Source organism: Heterocephalus glaber, unplaced genomic scaffold (assembly GCF_053883595.1).
Source record: "Heterocephalus glaber isolate CG9 unplaced genomic scaffold, H.glaber_assembly_v1.0 deba00000594, whole genome shotgun sequence".
Classification (NCBI taxonomy): domain Eukaryota; kingdom Metazoa; phylum Chordata; class Mammalia; order Rodentia; family Bathyergidae; genus Heterocephalus; species Heterocephalus glaber.
The window spans coordinates 3268434-3287580 of record NW_028258151.1 but is presented as its reverse complement, the minus strand read 5'-3'; the positions used below and the strand labels follow the sequence as shown (position 1 = coordinate 3287580).

Here is a 19147-nt window from a genome sequence, read left to right as displayed (position 1 = left end):
GGACCAGCTTTGGACCTGAGAAACTAGTATAATTTTAGAACTTAAAAAGATCTCAGATGTCACGTTCTAAGAATCTCCATTTGCAAGAAGTAGCAGGTGCAAGAAATGTATGGGTCGATGCTTTGAAATAGGAGCTGCATCTCCTGATTGCCTATTTACTTTCCATTCCTCCACACGAAGCCTTAGCCTGCATGCCAGTTAAAATGGTCTTCATGTTTTCAGTATGTGAAAGGCTTTTCTGAAAAGGCTAATCATTTTAAGAACTCTTTATAGAATGCCACCTGAATTTTAATAACAATAAAGATAATTTGTGCAAATTATTTCAATATATTAATTATAAGAATAGTTTATACCTTAGAAACATAGAGAAAATATTTCCCATGTATCTTAAATTTTCCCTGAAAATAACTTCTAAGGTGAAGGCAATAGTTAAGTTGGTGTTAAATTTGCTTTAGAAATTATAAACAGTGTATGTATATCTTAGCAGAATCATTTCCATTAAGAAACTTTGGATGATTATTCCAGCAACTATGTATAAATGATACTCATTTAAGTTAAAATAGTTCATAATAAATTGTAAAAACATAGCAATTGTTACATGATAAAACATGACTAGAACTACTTACTTCAGTATTTTTAGACTGTCTAAAAAGCACATTTACATATGAACATAGTGGGTAGGGTAAAAAGTATGACAAAAGAATCTCTTCTCTCTTATTTTCTGGTGCCAAAATAAACCCAGAGATTTGAACTCACTAGATATAATTCAAATGCAACAATGGTGTGTCAGAATTACCAAACAGCAGTGTTTTTACCAAATATCATGAAAGAAGATATTTCTTAGATTACCTACAGTTCATATAATTTGGAGGAAGGCAGCCAACCATTATCTAATCTTTGAACCTTCAATTGGGGTGTAATTTTTATTTGGTACTAATAACACTCTTATAGTAGTACTGTATTGTAGCAATTATTCTATAAAATATTTTATTATATCATTTCTTTCAATAAGTATATAAACCATAATATTGCTTTCAGTTCAATTATTCTATTTTATTGTTATAGTAAATGATAGAAAGCTTTGGCAAATTTGAGAGTGTCATAAGCATGGGCCTTAATTTAAAAGCATAGAAGAATCATTTTTATTAAAGATTCTCAAAGATGCACATTACCATTATATAAGTGTAAGATCTGTCAACAAAATCCCACTAAAGAATGTTACTTTTTTGAAGCATAGATTTCCTTATAGAAATACTTTCCCTCAAAACTTTTAGGGCACCATAGACTTCTCTAGTTGCTGCTAGTTTTGATTGATTTCCTTGAAGACAGACCCAACTAGCCACTAACTGTATTTGTGGTCTGGTCCTTTTTCTGATGGGGATACCCTGTACCTGCCTTCCCAGGCTTAGTACCCACCCCTGAACTGTCCATCAAAACTGGACCCCACTGATCATTTATAGATGGACAACTTCAGTAGCCTCTCAGTGACATGTGCTGCCTCTAATTTTTTTCCCTCCAATCTAGTCCTATCCATTCTCCATTATTGCTTAGCTTGTGTCTTACATTCTCACCTCTCTTGCATCTCTTCACCTATTTTATATTCAGAGGGTAATTATCAACTTGTGGTTCATCCAGTTCTGAACATCCTGCTGCTTCAAATCTGCATCTCCTCTAATGTACTTAATAACTATTGAAACCAGTCGTTTTCCCTTCCAAAAACTTGGCTTCCAATGACCAGTTGACTCACTGGTTTATATGTTTGTTTGTATTTTGTTTTGCTTCCAGGGAAACCTGAATAAGTCTCCACCACTTCCAGAGTACTCTCCTCTCCCTTTGGAAGCCCCTGTAAAGACTGCTTGGCACACAGAATGTCCCTCTGTATTTCAGAGAGTTTGGCAGGAAAGGAGACAATATCAGTTCTAGTTTAGAAAATAAAATATACAGTGGTGCCTGGGTGCACGAACTTAATTTGTTCCAGGATTCTGGAAAAAATAGCCATGTTTGTGTTTCTGTGGGAAAGATGGCTATAGTCGTGTTCGTCACCTGGTGCACAGTTTGCAAACAAAAACAAAATTTTGCCAGACATTTCTATTTGCAAACCAAATTGTCTGCAAAGAAAAGTGTTCATGAACCGAGGTACCACTGTAATTTTATCTAGGAACAATTCAGTTTACTTTCTTAGATTTCAAAGTCCCTGAAATCTTGTCTGGCCACCCTAGCAATAAGTTACTAAAATCTTAGAGTGTACAAGTTTTAATCTGCTACAAATGTGCTAGTGCTGACAAGAGAACATCTTATTTTGTAACGGGTGTGCTCACCATATAAGAATGCCAGGAAAGATCTCCCAAGACAAGTGTACTACTGGAGTAGCATTGTATCTATCATTCATGTGCTTCTACATTTATTTTGCTCTGGACTAATAAATAAAATTATCATTCAAGCAAATAATTACTACTAATTTATAAGAATCTGCTGTTTCTCTCACAAAAAAAGATGAAGTAATTAAATGCAATCCAAGGATATGCAAGTAATATTTACAAGTAAGTCTTACACAATTATGCACATTGATGATTCCTTACATTGAAGAGTATTTCCAACTTAGCAACATTTCCCAGAAGGCAGACAGAATAAGTATGAGTGATGATGTAAGGTTTATACCTCAAATTCCTTGGAATTGTTGTAGATAAGACATTTCAGCATGAAATTTTCAAATATACATGTTCAAGAAATTCTATTAAAAATCCATGATTATGTATAACTATTTTAATCTTCCTACTTGGAATAAAGATAAATTAAAGCATAGCACCATGCTCTAAAAGCATATATACTAAATATATTTGGTAATCACTTCTATAAAATATTATGTAAGTTACATAATTCAAAAAATTCATTGAAACTTTTATGAACACGTTAGCAGTGTGTCCTTTGACTATTTCATGCTTTACCCACTTTTAGAGGTGCCTTAAAATTAATCATCTACTTACCAGTCATAGAGAGCTAACTAATAAAAATCATTTCTGGACGAGTATTTTAAAATGCAAAATTCTTCTGTAAGAAGTAGCATTGCGTTCCCTTTAGTTAGATATCTGATTCTGACACTGGAACCAAGAAATAATGTGTAGAACAGTAGTTAATCTCTTAAATTTTAATGATGGACTTTCAGTCTTAGTATTTATTAAAATGTGTTTATTAATTTTTAAAAATATTTCTTAATATTTGCTGATGTAAATATTGATGTATAACTTTCTTGAATTTGTGAGTGCTATCTTCTGTTTCTTACTGTTATTTGAAAAAATAAATCAGTATATTTACCATCAGTAGTAAAATTATCTTTAAAAATGTTCTTCGTGATTTCAACAAATGTTTAATTATAAAATTCCAGTTTCAAATGGCCTCTGCTGGTCTCTGAAATATCTTTGTGGAGACTGTCCTCATTTCCCTCTCAGCTCTAACTTTTTATGAAACATTTGCCTATGTAGGCACTCAACAAGTTGCTTCCTGAGTGAGAAAATCTAATTGTCATGTCTGCTCACATTTCCAAAAATATAAAAAGCCAAAATAGACCCTGAAATAAAAATAGCAAAATGCTGAGGATCCAGTTTACTGCCTATGTATGTTCCAAGCACATTATTTGGTTGCCTGTGCCAACTCTGTACATGTAAATGTAGACACAAATTCAGTAACTTACTCACCTGCCTAAAGGTGAACCTAGATGCATTAATCATCTTCCCGAGATTATCTGGTTGCTTCTTAATAAGATTTTCTTGCCTGCACCACTTAAGCTAGCCAGATGGCACAATGTTTTTTTCTGCCAGAAGTCTCTTCTGTGAGATTTCAAGCAATGAGATAGCATTTCAGCTGTCCAGTTCCATAGCTCCGAAGTTATGCTTTGCCTTTTGAGACATAGTAGTAAGTCATTGTAGCTAAGGGTATTCTAGAATTTAGGAAATTGATATAAAAATCTCACAGGTAGGTTAACATTTTAATAAAGATAAATAATTTTTAAAGACTAGGCCATCTTTAGTGAATTTCCTTGGATATGAGCTTCAGAATAGCAGAAACCATTTCTTATTTTATTTGTAACTTTAGCACCTAGAACATATTAAATAATATGTTTATGTAAAATAAAGTTTTGTTTTAGAGTGAGATTTAATTTCTAAGTAAAATAATATCTATTAATAACTTCAATTGTTTATGGATAATAATAATTCTGGACAGGAGGAATGTTGACCATCATAATCATGCATAACTATTTTTCAAGTGTCTGAGAATTTTAATTTTCCCTACTAAACTGTTCACCAAGTGAGGAATCTCTCTAGACATATAGAAATACAAATTTTGAAGAAGTAATTCTTAACATGAAATTTATTTCTTTAATAAATAAATATTGAACTACATTTATGCACAAAGTGAGACATGATTTTAAAATTCATAAGCCATGCTTTCTTTCCCTTAGAAGTTTATCGTCTAGGAAGAGGAGTAATGCATTGTGATAGTTAAAATAAAAGTCTGCTATGGATTGAAAGCAAAACAGAAGGCAGAGGCTGCTCCTTTTAGGGTGCTGGGGAAAGAGTTTCTATAGCTGTTATCTTTGGAGTCAGGACTGGAGGGGGCTTTATTGCAGGCATGGCTGGAAGAGCTGGAGGGGAGAAAATTGTGAGTCAGAGTATAGCCATGTGACCATTTTTATGATACCCGCGGGTATGGCCACACTGTATAAACAGGACATAGAGCTGAGAGTTCTTGAAGCAACAGTAGCCCAGGCTAGTCTGGTTTCTATGGAAATTCAAAGGAATGTTGGCTGAAATCGTGAAGCTCATAGTAGGTACATTGTAAGACAGATTGTAGTAATGACTACTATATACTAATCTGATGGTCTGCTTGTCCATATCTTTAAAAATAAACACGGGATAAAATAACAAAAGAGAATGTGTGTGTTTTAGCTTTTAGATGAATTCCATCATACATTATAAAACTTGATTTTCAGACAAAAATTTTATAACTGATAATTCTTTATCAAGTTTTAAGTATATGGGTTTCTTAATGATATTATACTTACATAATCTTGGACAAGGGAAGAAAAGACAGAAAACTACACTTAAAGCAAAAGACTTTCAAAGCTTTTGTTTCGCGTAACTTTGATTTTATCTAACTTTCAGAGACTACTGCTTTTGAGCAAGAAGTCCAGTTAAAGATTATCTGAGAAAATGTGCCAAAACATGGAAGCCATTGTCAGTCATTTGGGTTTTATAATATTTATTTACTTACCACTTCATTGACACCATCAACATGAAGACAGGGAAAGTAACCAATTTTCATAAGCCATGCACCATTTGCATGTGCACAGTATTATATGCTATGCTTTATTTAATTTGATTTCATAACTTGCTTTTCATTGCTTTCACCAAAGCAGATCATCTTTTTATTTGGTTATGTTGTTTTTCTCATGTAACTAATGTAGTATATTATCTTTGCCAATGTAGAATTGTTTGAATATAATCAAATATTCATGATGAACTTATATTATCCAGAAAACAAAGCATGCTAAAGGTCTACTATGATCCACATTCACCACATAACAGAACAATAGTAAAAAAAACCAAGAGATTGGTCTTATTCCTAAGTGTTTTGTGATCATTTAACCTTTCTTTCTATTAGAAGTGAAGACAAAGTTATTGTGAATGATAACATAAATATTTTGAAAATAAGACATTGTGAAATATGAATGGTAACATAGTATTTGTTAGAAACCCTAAGACAAAAAGATTTTTATTTCAAGACACTTGAAATATAAACATTGGCAAAAGAAACTCAGTTGGCTAAGCAGTTTGCATATTTCAAATACAAATTTGAATTTTTTGATATCTGGGATAATAGGCCTAGAATATTCAAAAAATACCACCATAGTTTTTTTCCCATCTATGAAAAATAAATCATTAGATTATATTGTATCTTACAGGAAATTCAGTTATATTAGGTCTCTTATTAATTACTTTTTTAAAACATAATTTTTGAGATAAATTACACTGAAACTGTCCAAAAATTCTATTTTAAACTTTTGTTTATATACAAGGACTGTATTCAAGTCTACAAATTATTAAAGAATTTCCTAACTACTGTGATCTATGATAAAGTATCAGCACTGTGCTCATAGAACATTACTATTGATACATCATGAGTAGAGAATATTGAAATTAATTTTTATTATAAATATTTTGAGATATGTAAATGACATTCCAGCTAATAATATGAAATAAGTTACTTAAATCATATTTAAAAAATAAATATTTGACTAGTGTTCTTACTTCAGAAATCATTAAATATTTAACCTAACATTTCAAAGTTATCTCAGACTGGGCATGGTGGCGCGCACCTGTAATCCCAAGTGGGAGGCTGAGGCAGAAGGATTGCTGCAAATTCAAGGCCAGCCTCACCTACATAGTGAGTTCAAGGTCAGCCCGAGCTACATAGTAAGACCTTGTCTCAAAAAAAATAAGAAACAAACAAACAAAAAGTTGTCCACTGATAATCCTCAGATCTCTAAATTTCAGGATCAGACTCTTTACAGATGAGACAGTGTTCCTCAAGAGAAAGATGGATTACAGACTCTTACTGCACTGCCACTGAATTTAAGAATTGTCTTCTACTAAAACAGGTTTTAAAAATACTACTCAATTTAGAAGCTGTGGACCTGGAGTACTGTTTTGGCATGCTTTGCCTTATTAGAGCCAAAGCAAGCTTAGGGTGAGTGTGAGAGCTCCCAACCGATTTATGCAAACATACACACTTGACTTAAAAGCAGAAAGTGATACACACACACACACACACAATTTACACAAATTATGAATTCAATGAGAAAGTAAAGCATATGATAATAAAATTACTACTGTATTTTTTCTATTTTACACCCAGAAACATTTCAATTACATATAATACTTCTAAAGATGGATAGTGAAAAAGTTCAGATATAGTGTTCTAAATAGCCAGTTTCCAAATCATTATATGATACGCGATTGGATATTGCTTATTAACGTGATGGAAAATGGCTTAGGCAGCATCTGCTAGAAACATAAAGGAATAGAAATAGGCTGGCAGTAATGGAAAATAGTGATGGGTTGTATAAGATCAAACCAACTGACATTTTATGAAATTTTTCATTTTCAACTTTTGATATTATCTAACCTGCCAAAAACAAACACACATTTAGATGTCTCAAATTTCTCCAGAGACATACTTTTGAGTATGATATCTATCTACAAAGCATTTCTGAGGAGTCAGTCAGGTGTCATAGTTTGTGTGAGAACTTACCAGGACAGATGGAAAGCATGCTAGTCTTTTTTTCTTACACAGATAGAATTGCTGCTTACAAAGCATACTGCAGGAAGTTGTGATATTCCAGCATGAGAGTATGTATATAAAATTCATGAGAAAAGCTGGACAGTAAGCTGGTCAATTTTTTTCATTCCCCAGTTTTGACATAATTTAGTTCTGATAATATATCTGCACCACCACAAGTATGCTTTTTTGCCTAATTATCTTTGTCATGTAGTTCTAGGAGTACAGGTTGTCGTGATGTAAGAGAAAGAAAAGAAAGCATCACAATATCTTTCCCTTAGAACTTCCCTTCCCTATCTATACTCTTATGAGGCAGAACAAACAACCGTTCCACACATTAAGCTTTGGTTTTATTAAAAACTACTTTTCAGCAACTTCTCAGTGCGGACAAACACTCACAGAACTGTGAGCATATGAATTTTTAAGCATTTAAATTTTTAAAAATATATTACATAGAAACGATTCTTCTGTTCAACTTATTTTTTTCTCACTCTCATTTGCCTGAGTTAGGTATGGAGTTTTTGCCTTTACTGGGAGCTTTACTATCAAAAGATTAAACAACAGAAATCTAGAGTCATTCTCCTTTTTCAATGTCCTATAAAAAAGAAAGATTATTTCCTATGTGACTGGAGAAAGGATGAGGTATTATTTGATCAGAGCAGGGGAGAAAGAGAATTGTCAACGATGCCATCTTCCCTAAGCCTTTGAGGACACCAGAGGTAACCTCGTGTTTGAATGAAAAACAGTCCATTAAGTGAATATTTACCTTAGAAAAGTGGGTTACAGAATTGCTCATTCCTCTGGAAAAGTACTGGGAAACCTGCGGGGGTGTCCCGTTAGCAGGAGAACTGTGAACCAGTCAGGATTCTCTTTGAAAAACAACAGTTAACACTGTGGTTGTATTTTTTCTGGTGTATTGCTTCAGAACATTATCAGAAAAGAGTACAGTATTTTTGTTATTCAAGTTGACTTAAAAACTGATGTGTCATTTGACTGTTACTGCTTCTTGAAATCTTGCACGTGTTTCTGGCTTGACTTTAGAGATAGTCCAGTCAATCAGCCTAGAACATCTAAAACTGGATTTAATCAGTAACTTCTAGGTTTGTATAGGAACATATTGCATGAGACAGTAATGTAATTGTGAGAAATGTCTACACACAAGCTTTCATATACCTTTATTCTGTCTTTAGAATTTGGAATGATGGGAGATCATACAATTAAAAGTCAGCGACCTCGATCTGTTCATGAAAAAAAGGTCCCTCAGGAACAAGCTGATGCTGCTAAATTTATGGCACAAACTGGTAATACGTTAGTTACATTTTTCTATTTATTGTTGTTAATTTAATGAAACCACTGCATGTTTTCATAATCTTTTGCTGCACATTTGTCAGTTTTTGGAGCTGATATTTTTTGAGCCATTTTTTTTGTCACCAGTTAAAGTCCATAAATAAAGTAGCTGTGAATTGAAAAGTGCAAAAAAAAAAAATGTATAAGAGTTATTTTACTTTTGGTAGAGGACATTTAGGGTTGATATGTTACTATTTTCTCTGTTAATTAATCACTTGAAATGTATCATTAAATGTTTAAAGAAAAGTTATTTCTACAGAATTAATTGACATAACTCAAAATTTAGAATTTTAAATAGGACTTTACATGATGAAATCTAATTTAATAAAATTTAATTTATTAACTATATGTCCAGTTGTTTTACAGTCTTTAAGTTTTAGTTGTTAAAATGTATAGAAATTAGGTAGAAGCTATTTATAAATTAATATTTGATTTGAAAATAATTTTGTTTTATAAGCTAAATAAAATGCTAAGAGTTCTGTTAGTAATCTGTAGTATACAAAGATATTTAAATATCAACATAAATTACTTTGTGGTTTATAAAATTTTTAATTCTAAATTTAGAATTAAAAATTTGAATAATTTTAATTTAAATTAATTAGGTTATTTTTAAAAACTTCCCTCCAAATAAACATATATATAACCAAAACTAGTATTTTGAATAAAGTTTAAATTAATAAATATATGTGTGTTTATATTGTGAATATACAATTTATGCGCATATATTTTGCTGTAGAGTTTGATCAAATGAATGTATTCATATTTTGGCTCATCAGAAGTGGTCTCTAATTCCATCTGGGTACATTACATGTGACGTTTCTGTAGAAGAAAAAATGTTAAAAGCTGTAATGAACATTTTCAGCTGTGGCCTTTATTTTGGGAAGTTGACAACTAAGAGTTTTGTGTGTGTCTACAAAGTTGAATATATTCCAATCCTGACTGCTGTAAAGTTAATAGAAAATTTCTAAGTACATGACAACCTCCTTGACATGATATTCAGAATGATTTTGATGGAATTTCCCAAAGAATAGATATTTTCAGTTCATATGTTCTTAGCTTAATATATATTCAGAACACTAGATCCAAATCTACAACTAAAAATGCAAATGCTGTAAATATTGTGAAATAATCATGGTCTTTCTAATAGCAGAGCTGTCTATTTAATACATTAGTTGCAAACAGGTCAGTTTCTCAGACCAAGATGTTCAGAACAAAATGTATAAGGTCACATTTTTAGTTTTTTTCATTAAGTACACATTTTTTAGATTGCTTTTGGTTCACCTTCTCATTTAAGAAAGGTGATTTATGTTTTTCCTATTTGCTTCCTTATGTCCAGAAGGTTCAGGCAAATTTGCAGAATTCTAAATGTATTTTTGTCCTTTGCAGGGAGCGACACAACTCACCCCTGAGCACACATTAGGAGATGTTTGACTTTCAATCAGGAAACAGGGCCTGGCTGGCTCCTCAGCCTCCTGGCTGTCATCTCGAGGGTTGCCCTGTGAGACTGGGGAAGGTGCCCTTCTTTGTGGAGAGAGGTGGCCAGGGAGTCGGGCTACTGAGTTCCCCATAGTTGGGGTTGGTGAGGATGTGGACTGGTGAACAGTTGTTTTAAATTTCCAAACATGTAATAAAATCAATTCATGCATCAAATATAGAATTTAGGCAGGAGTTTTTGTTCAAATTCATTTTTCGTTCAAATTCATTTTTAGTATGCCTGTTATATATACAAAGAAAATTCACACTTTTTAGATAAAATTCTTTTGGCAAATTCAAATCTCAAGGAACATTGAACTTTTTAAGGAAGAATTAACTAATTCTAGTTTTTTTATTTATTCATTCTCTTCCAGTGCATTTTTTGTATCTAATACATGACTTAGAAATAGATAGAAAATTAAAAGCCTGATACATAAGGAGCTATAAACCATTATCTTTTATTGTTTACAATAACTTAGAAAAGGCAATGCACTTCAAAATTAAAGTTCTAAATACATTGCTTGGATGCATGAATTCATGAATGAAAATATTTATTATTTCATTTTAAACTAAAGATAGTATAGGCACATATAAAAACACAAGTAATGGTTATTTTAAAATTAAGCTACTACAATACTGAGCTGAGACTAGAAAACTGTACTATATTCTGCTAGATGATCATAAAGCTGAAAAGAGGATTTTTCATCTTGAGTATTTCCTGTGGATCTTAAAATAATGTAAATAAATGCGTTTAACACAATTCAATTCTATAGTATAAATTAAATTTTATTTATGAAATTCTCTATTTTTCTTTCCAGCCAATATGTTGGCATTACATATAAACAAGTATAAAAATTTGCTGAGAGTAACTTGAGAACAATGAATGACATAATAGTGGTTAAATTAAAGAATAATAGAAGACAATAATATGTTTATGCTAATCATAGAAAAAAGACATCAAAAGGTGTCTCAATTCATAATTTAAGAATTATACTCAAAATGACCTTTTCAATCAATTTGATCAGTAAATTCTGTAATAACAAACCTTTTTATAGAGTGATAAAAGGAACAGATTTTGTTTTAAAGTAATATTTTCAAAAAGTAACATTACTTTATCAAAATTATTTGATTATTTTTGTTAACTCCAATAACTGAACAAAGCTAGTTTAAACATAAGTGATGATATAGTAATAAGCTAAAATATAATCTGTATTTATGATCACGGGAGATGAAATTGGAAGATGTATATATAGATATTTAAGATTGACATTTAAATTAAATACCAGTAAGATGGTCCAAGACATCTTAATTACATTTACTGATGCTTCTTAATGTCATAGTCATTTATAAACATGTTTAGAAAAAATAACATTTTAATATAGTGGAGAAAACAGCCTATGTTAATAATATTTAACATGTTGACTAAAATAGAAAAATAAAATTAAAAGTGTGTTTCTAATTTCATGATTTTAACATACTAGCAAAATCTTATATTAATATTTTGTTCCTAGTTTAAAACATAATAATACATTCTTCACTCATTCCCCACAAATACATTTTAAGTTAGATACATTATCCATTTTAGTTGAAGATGTTCAAAGAAGTAAAATGACATACTCAAGGTCGCAGAGCTAATATTCTATAGCTTTCCACCAAACACGAATATTATGAACTACATGGAAGTGTTCCAGTTTTGTTTCATGTTTTGTTCCAAGCAAAGCCTTAATAATTACTTAGATACTGAAGATTTCTGCTTGAGCTTTAATCAGCCTTCCTAGCTACAAGCTCAGAAACCAGATCAGGCTGTGCTTCTGCACACATATCCATGTTGAACGTAGTGTGCGTTCCCTTTTATTTTACTATGTTAATCCCATTGCATGCTTTTAAACCCGCTTTGTGAGCAGGATATTAACTATTTCTGCCTATGGCTCAATGTGCCCAATCCGAACAGCCTCCACTCATTTATGAAACAGGAAGTGGTGTTACAGCAGGAAGAAGTATTTAGTGAAAACACTACTAGAAAGATAGCATGTGAGTTGTAACATGACCACTTCACTAAGTAGGCCATTATTTTAGTAACAGTATTTGATCCAAAATTTGAAAGCCAATATATGATTGATTGCTTGCTTAATTGATGAATAGAATTTTTTCTTTGATGCACAAAATGAACCGTGAGTTTAAGGGAGCACAAAGCTCTGTGTTATCAATCTCTCATAATCCAGGCCCAGTGCTTAGCTCATTCTGCATCAGTACAGTGTCAAAAAGTGAGCAGCAGCCCAAATTTTTAAATATTTGTACAAAAATACGTTTAAAAGTAGACCTTGACCCTAATTCATTGTCAGTTTAAGTAAATTATGTTTCCTTGTCATAACAATGTAAGGTGGGAGAGAGAGAGAGAGAGACTGCTTGTGTGGCAAAGTAGAACTAATTTTATTCATAATCTTTGACATTTCACTTACAGAAATCACACTGTTCATAATTTTTGGCTTTTAATTAATAACATATGGCCTTGATATTTATACATCATTTAATCTCACTATAGATTAGTTGGAATATCATTTACAAACATTATATTTTCCCTAACTTTAAGCTTAAATTTTTCATTACTAAATATACATAGGCATATATGCACATGTGATTTTTTTTTAACCATTGTCATATTATTGGGCTTATCAAATGATGATTTTCAGTTTTGCTAGAATATTCTTTAATATAAAAAATTGGGGAAGCATGGCTTTAAATGCTATTCAAATAGTCATCCAAGAACATTTTAATGAAATTGGTATTGTATAAATTGGTAAAGATTAAAAAATACTGAAATGATCATGAAAAATATGTACAGTACTTATGAGATAAAAATTGACCATGATATTAAAAAGGAGTGCCATTTAACATCATATGCCATCACAGTTGTCACTGTCTGTGACCATATATTGATGCACTACTTTCTAAGCAGACCTGCATAAAAGCAAATGCTTCATCATCATGCTCCTCGAAGTGTAGAGCATAGACCCCTGCTTATCTAAAGACTACCTGTTCAGAGCCCTCAAGGACTTAACCAATCTACACCAAAATGTAAAATCAGCTACATCAAACACAAATTTTGTGTTAACTTTTTCTTAGAACAGATTTCTTACTGAAGAAATCACCATGTTGAGTTACGTTCTGATCCAATCTCCTCTTTTCTTGAGCACTGGTTTGTGGACTATCTGCCTTGAATAGTTTAAAAAATTATTTCTAAATCACTCGCTAACTCCCCCTCACAACAACAACAATAACAACAAAGACAAATAGATCACCCTTTCCATCCTTTGAATTCCTTTCTAAGGCAGATTCTAGGCAGAATCTATAAAATATGGTTAAATTGCTCCTTGGTTATATAATGAGTGATGTTCATCTGTAAAACTTTTCAATAACTAAATAAATGGTTCATTTAAATAGTTACTGCTAGCAGGTATGTGACTCCATTAGAATTTAGAGAAAAGCAATGGCAAGCTTTCAAATCAGTTTCAAAAACTGATGCTGGACATAATCCCAGAACAGAAGTAGAAGCCTACTGCATTGGTATGAAATTCTTAACTTCTCGGTGTGATGCCAAATCCATGAAAATTAATGAATATGCACATTAATTGGCTTCTCAGGCCTTATTTTAAATTAACATTTAGATGCATGTCAGTTCACTAGAAATTACAAAAGAATTTTTCTTCATTCTGTGGGAAAATCACTTCTTTAGATCATGGGTGAAATCATAAGCAGAACAACTAATAAACTGCCACAAAATAAGTAGCTTTCATAGGATGAAAAAGTAGGCATTTCAATGGAAATAAACTATAAATAAGTATCAATGTTCTTGACAATAAGAAGTAGATGCACTTACACTTCCTGGGCTCCCCCTCATCTGGCTTTAGAAGCACACTGTGCAATAAATGACACAGGAAGAACACATCAATGCATTCCTGCTCACTAAAGCCTCAGACTAAGCTTAGAAATAAGCTTTGCTTCCCTTCCCATCAAAGTGCAAAGTCTTAGACTAGCTTGCAAAGAAATGCTTCAACAATTACTCCTCCCAAGAGCTGCTGACTTCATCCTGTTGCTAGTACAGTGGAATACTGACAATCTGAGCTTGCTAATGAGGTTGTGACAAGCCTGACCATTGTATCAGCATTCTCTGCATCCATCTTTGAATTTATTTTTCTGCAAAATGTTTCCTTGTGATGTTCTGTCATTTTTTTACATTGAAATGGTGCATGCATGTCGTGACATCAGGTTGATATGATGATGACTGGAAGAATATCCAAGACAGTATTTCATGCTTGTTTGTTGTCTCGCACACAGGTGAATCTGGTGTGGAAGAGTGGTCCCAGTGGAGCACATGCTCAGTTACTTGTGGTCAAGGGTCGCAGGTGCGAACCAGAACTTGTGTATCACCTTACGGGACACACTGCAGCGGCCCATTAAGAGAATCAAGGGTTTGCAATAACACTGCCCTCTGTCCAGGTAGTGTTAGCAGCAACTACAACTGTGGATGTTATTGAATTGTGTCATGCTACGCATTCGGAACAATTTGTTATTTTCATGCAAACTGGGTATCGACATTTTAATTAGAGCGGATAAGTGTAATTCTTATTCAACTGTGATACTTTATTATGTATGTAATTATTTCTGATTTCAGAGCAGTCAAGAAGTCAGACAAGTGCCTGCTTTCTTACTGCAAATATCAGGGTCAAGTTTCAGTATCTCCCGCTATCAGTATAAGGTTCAGATATCATTCTTGTATTTTAGATGGTGAAAATATCCAGTTCAATGTTTAAGGAAAAATGCAATTTCTAAGCAGAGCAGAAGTATGATACACAGCCATTGTTTAAGTCAGTGATTGGCAGTCTTTCAGGCAGTCAGCAATTTCCCTATCACCTCTCTGACACTATCCGGGCAAAATAATGGCTCTGGACATCGAGCTGTTGTTTAATGTCAGTAACATCCCTGAAGTTACTGCCCTCGTCAGAGCCATCTACCAATGTCGTTATGAAGAGAGAGAGACAGACAGAGAGAGCCAGAGACAGAGACAAAGGGAGTCAGAAAGATACTTTCTTCATGTTCATGAGAGCCTAATAATTTGCCAAGTTAGGGCCAGGTTTTCAATGTTACATCAAAACTTGGCCCTTCAGTTGATGCACATGACCTTATTCCAGTTGTTTCTCCCTCTCAGAATACCAACTGTGATGTAAACATAATACTAGCAGGAATCTAGCCTTTCAGGAAGTCCAGAGCACAGGATGCTGTGCATTCATAGAATGATACTTTCATCCATTCATTTGGTGAATGGGTGACTGAAAAAGTAGTGACTGCTTCAATTGACACTGATTTTCATGCATCTTTCCAGAAGCCCCTAGACAGGGAGTGGCTCTGAAGAAAGGGACTTTTGCTGTAGTAACCCTGTCCCCATGAAGTCATTCTTGAAAATTCTCTAGTGTACTCCATTTGCGGAGATGAGATTCTGCATTTGATACACGCAAGAGTAGAGAGCAGGAGAATAGGAAGTGTCGTCCACTGAGAGACAGACTGTCAGAGTTCTTTAGTGGGTACAGAGCTTCTGATTCACAAGGAGAAAAAGTCCATAGCCGCATGAATATACCCAACACCATTGAATGGTGCACTACAAAAGGGTTCAGTGGTAAATTTTAAGTTATCTGGCTTTATCACAATAATAAAGAGCCTGGAAGAAATAAAAGGTAAAGGAAATGATGGGTAGAGGTGTAGGAGGAAAAAAGATGCAATGAAGTGGGAGATCACTTTATAACAGAATGGAGAGGTAACAAAGTAGGACATGGAGGGAGAATAAAAGTTAAACAGGGCAGAAAGGTGAAGGCTGTGAAGAAAGAAAGAATAGCAAGAAAAAAAACAGTACTTCTGAAACAAAGAACAAGAAATGAGGTTCAGTGGGAATTAGACTAGATGAAAGAGAGCCAGAAGAGAAAAATAAAATAAAGATATGGAAGAAAATATACATAAGGAGGTCATAGAAAGGAGAGGACCTTGGAAAAAAAGATGATTGAAAAGAAACGTCCTGGAGCAAACAGATTCTGGGCATGTGCGTCAAAAGAAGGCAAGAACAGGCTGAGGATTTTAGAAGTGAAATTGTGAGACCACAAGGTAAATTCTTGTGGATCTTCTTTGAGTAGGATAGAGCAAGTGATCTGGGAGAATCCTTAGACCTGGCCCTGACACACAGTATTTCCATGATGGTCCCGAGATCAAGTTCTCTGCTCTTATAAATGAGCAAAGTGTCAGTCAACACTTCAGGTGCACTGGACATACACATTCATCCCAGCAATATCTATGTAGTAGTCAAGATCCTTGCAGCGTAAGAAAGGCAGAGTCTCCTGGCAGAAACATCTCTGAATAGGAGTCTGAAGGGGTCTCCAATGCTCTGCCCAACTTCGTTCAGAGAGTACTGCCCAGTCCCTAGCTAGGCATATGCAGAAGACTGACATATGGAAATCTCTGCCCTTCCACCCCAGACCCTGTCTAACTCCACACTGGCCACTAGGGGCATCCCTAGCAGGACCAGAGCGTTTCTCCCTTGTGGGACTGCCAAGCTCTCTCTTGCTCTCTGTGTTTGACCTGAAAACTCAATAATATTCTATGATTGTAAAGTTTTCCTTGATCTATACATTTTTACGTTTTTCTCTTACCCTTTGACCTTCAGAGGAAGTACCTCCAATTACTATTTCCTTTTTACCTTCACGCACATAAAGTATTTGTCTTTGAAAGTTTGTTTGAATAATACTGATAAGACAAGTGTATCTTTTAATTGTTGTTATATTTGTTCATTGAATTTAAAGAAAACAACAGTTTCGTTGATTTAATTTTCCAAAGACGAAGACCAATTAAGGAAATGCATTATCTTAAAAATGTTGAATAAGTACCTTGATATAAGAAATTGGTATTTTTTTATGTGGCTATTGTTTGTTATGAAATATTTTCATTCAGTCTTTTGTTTATTTATTTGCAAGCTGGTAAATACATATTTTCTTTTCAATCTGTTATATTCTGAAAACAGAGGGGATGAGAATTTTAAAATAGTTTAAAATTTAAGTAGTGTTTTAAACAATATTAATATATTACTAATATAATAAATTCCAATGCAAGTTAGTTCAGAAATCAATAACTCACTCGAAGTGTGACAACTCAACTATATTTGACATTTAACGAATGAAACTAGCATGAGAAAAGGTTAAAATGAAAATAAAATTCATTGTTCACAAAATAAGTGGATTGATACAATGAGAGCTTATATTTATTTGTACTAAAAAAGCTAATTAATGATGTTATAAATTAGTTCACTTTTGCTCATCGCATTCAAATTTCAAAAGAAGGATTTTGAAAAATTAATTTACATAATACTGTCTTTCTTCTAACATGGATCCTAAGATATCCAAACTTTTGCAAAATTTTTGCTTTGACCCAATTCTATCTTCAATAGCTCTTATTAAAGTAGAAAAGTATGTGATAAACACAAAGTATACAGAGAAAAGTGGAGAGCTACATTCAATTATATATTTACTGTTCTGGTTAAATTACAGGTTAGAGTCTACTCCAAGGTTTTCAAACTCTGAAATCCACTACTGCCATTTTGACCCTGATAAATCTTTGTTACAGAGATGTGTCCTGTGCATTTTGAATGTTTAGTATCAGCCCTGGCCTCTGCCCACTAGATGCCAGTAACACTTCATCTTTTCTGAGTTGTGATGAGCAAAAACTACCATATATATAATATATATATATTTTATATAATTCTAATCCTTTGGAAGTTTATATAGGCTAAGAATGGTTTGGGAATTTTTTTTGGTAAATATCAAAGTTGTCATATCCATTTTTTTTTCTTAAGAAAAAAATCCTTTCATTTAAAAGAGTTGTTTTATGTACAGCCCAATCTAAATCATAAGAATATTTGTATATGTTTATTTCAAAATCTGATGATAATATATTTTCTTTAATGTATGTTTTTATATTATCTCTGGTCACCATACAGAAGAAATATAAAAATATAGCTGATGCTACAAATAAAGGAAACTATAAAAATGGTTAAATTTGATTTAATTTGAATGATTTTGTTAGGATAGTTTTTGGAAAAATCATTTTTCAAATTAAGTAACTAATTTATAGATTTTTATATTTTTTCTGCAAAGTAAAAAAATAACAAATTTCTGTTAAAATGCAAACATCTGATCTTTAACATAGATCTTATGAATAACATTTATAAACATTAAAGTGTGTGTTACAATTTCTTACCTGAAATTATGAATTGTTAATACTTTGTTATCTTTGTCAAATGTAAAAAATAACCTTTTTTAAAGGATGTGAATGAGTCAAGAAACTTCACTGTGTAACAGTAAGGACTGTTAAAAAGCACTAATATTAATTTTGTGGGGATTCCAATTTTATGATTTAACTAAACCATCAAAATTAATCAGCATGCTTTGAGATTGATGAAGAAAAAATTGGCAATATTCTAGCTTTTCTTCTGGGATTGTGCAATGCATGGACAGCAATATGATTTGATAGATGAGAAATGAAAAAAATCAGTAATATAAATATCATATAATACTAACAATTGATATAGAAAATAAAGTAAGGTTCATTTTAAATGGAGAAATCTTGATAATTTGAAAGAAATGCAGAGATTGATAAAAATGTGAATTTTATATAACAAAATATATTCATGTTAATTACTTTTAAATTATCCTTTCATAAATAATCATACATGCTCATATGTTTAAACACATGCATAAATATACATATTTATATGGACATAAATGCATATATTTACATGCATATAAATATACATATTTACTTATATATGTATATATAAAAATAGACTTATTACTTATTCTAATTTCATTGACTTTCTAATCAACATTGATTTCTCCAAATCTTTGTGGGATTTTTGGAAAAAAATTTACAAAATATATTCATGTAAGAGTTTCTCTCA

The 19147-nt window shown here is 32.5% G+C and overlaps 1 protein-coding gene across 5 annotated transcripts in view; it reads left to right on the top strand.

The window, feature by feature from the left end:
- The window catches only part of Adgrb3 (adhesion G protein-coupled receptor B3), a 697560-nt gene that overhangs the window by 256998 nt on the left and 421415 nt on the right, over positions 1-19147 (top strand). For all 5 annotated transcript variants that reach the window (XM_013072656.3, XM_004846114.4, XM_087204896.1 and 2 more), the window contains exons 3-4: positions 8526-8636; positions 14491-14652. In XM_013072656.3, coding sequence (XP_012928110.1) covers positions 8526-8636; positions 14491-14652 — 273 coding nt within the window. The remainder of the gene's footprint in view (positions 1-8525; positions 8637-14490; positions 14653-19147) is intronic.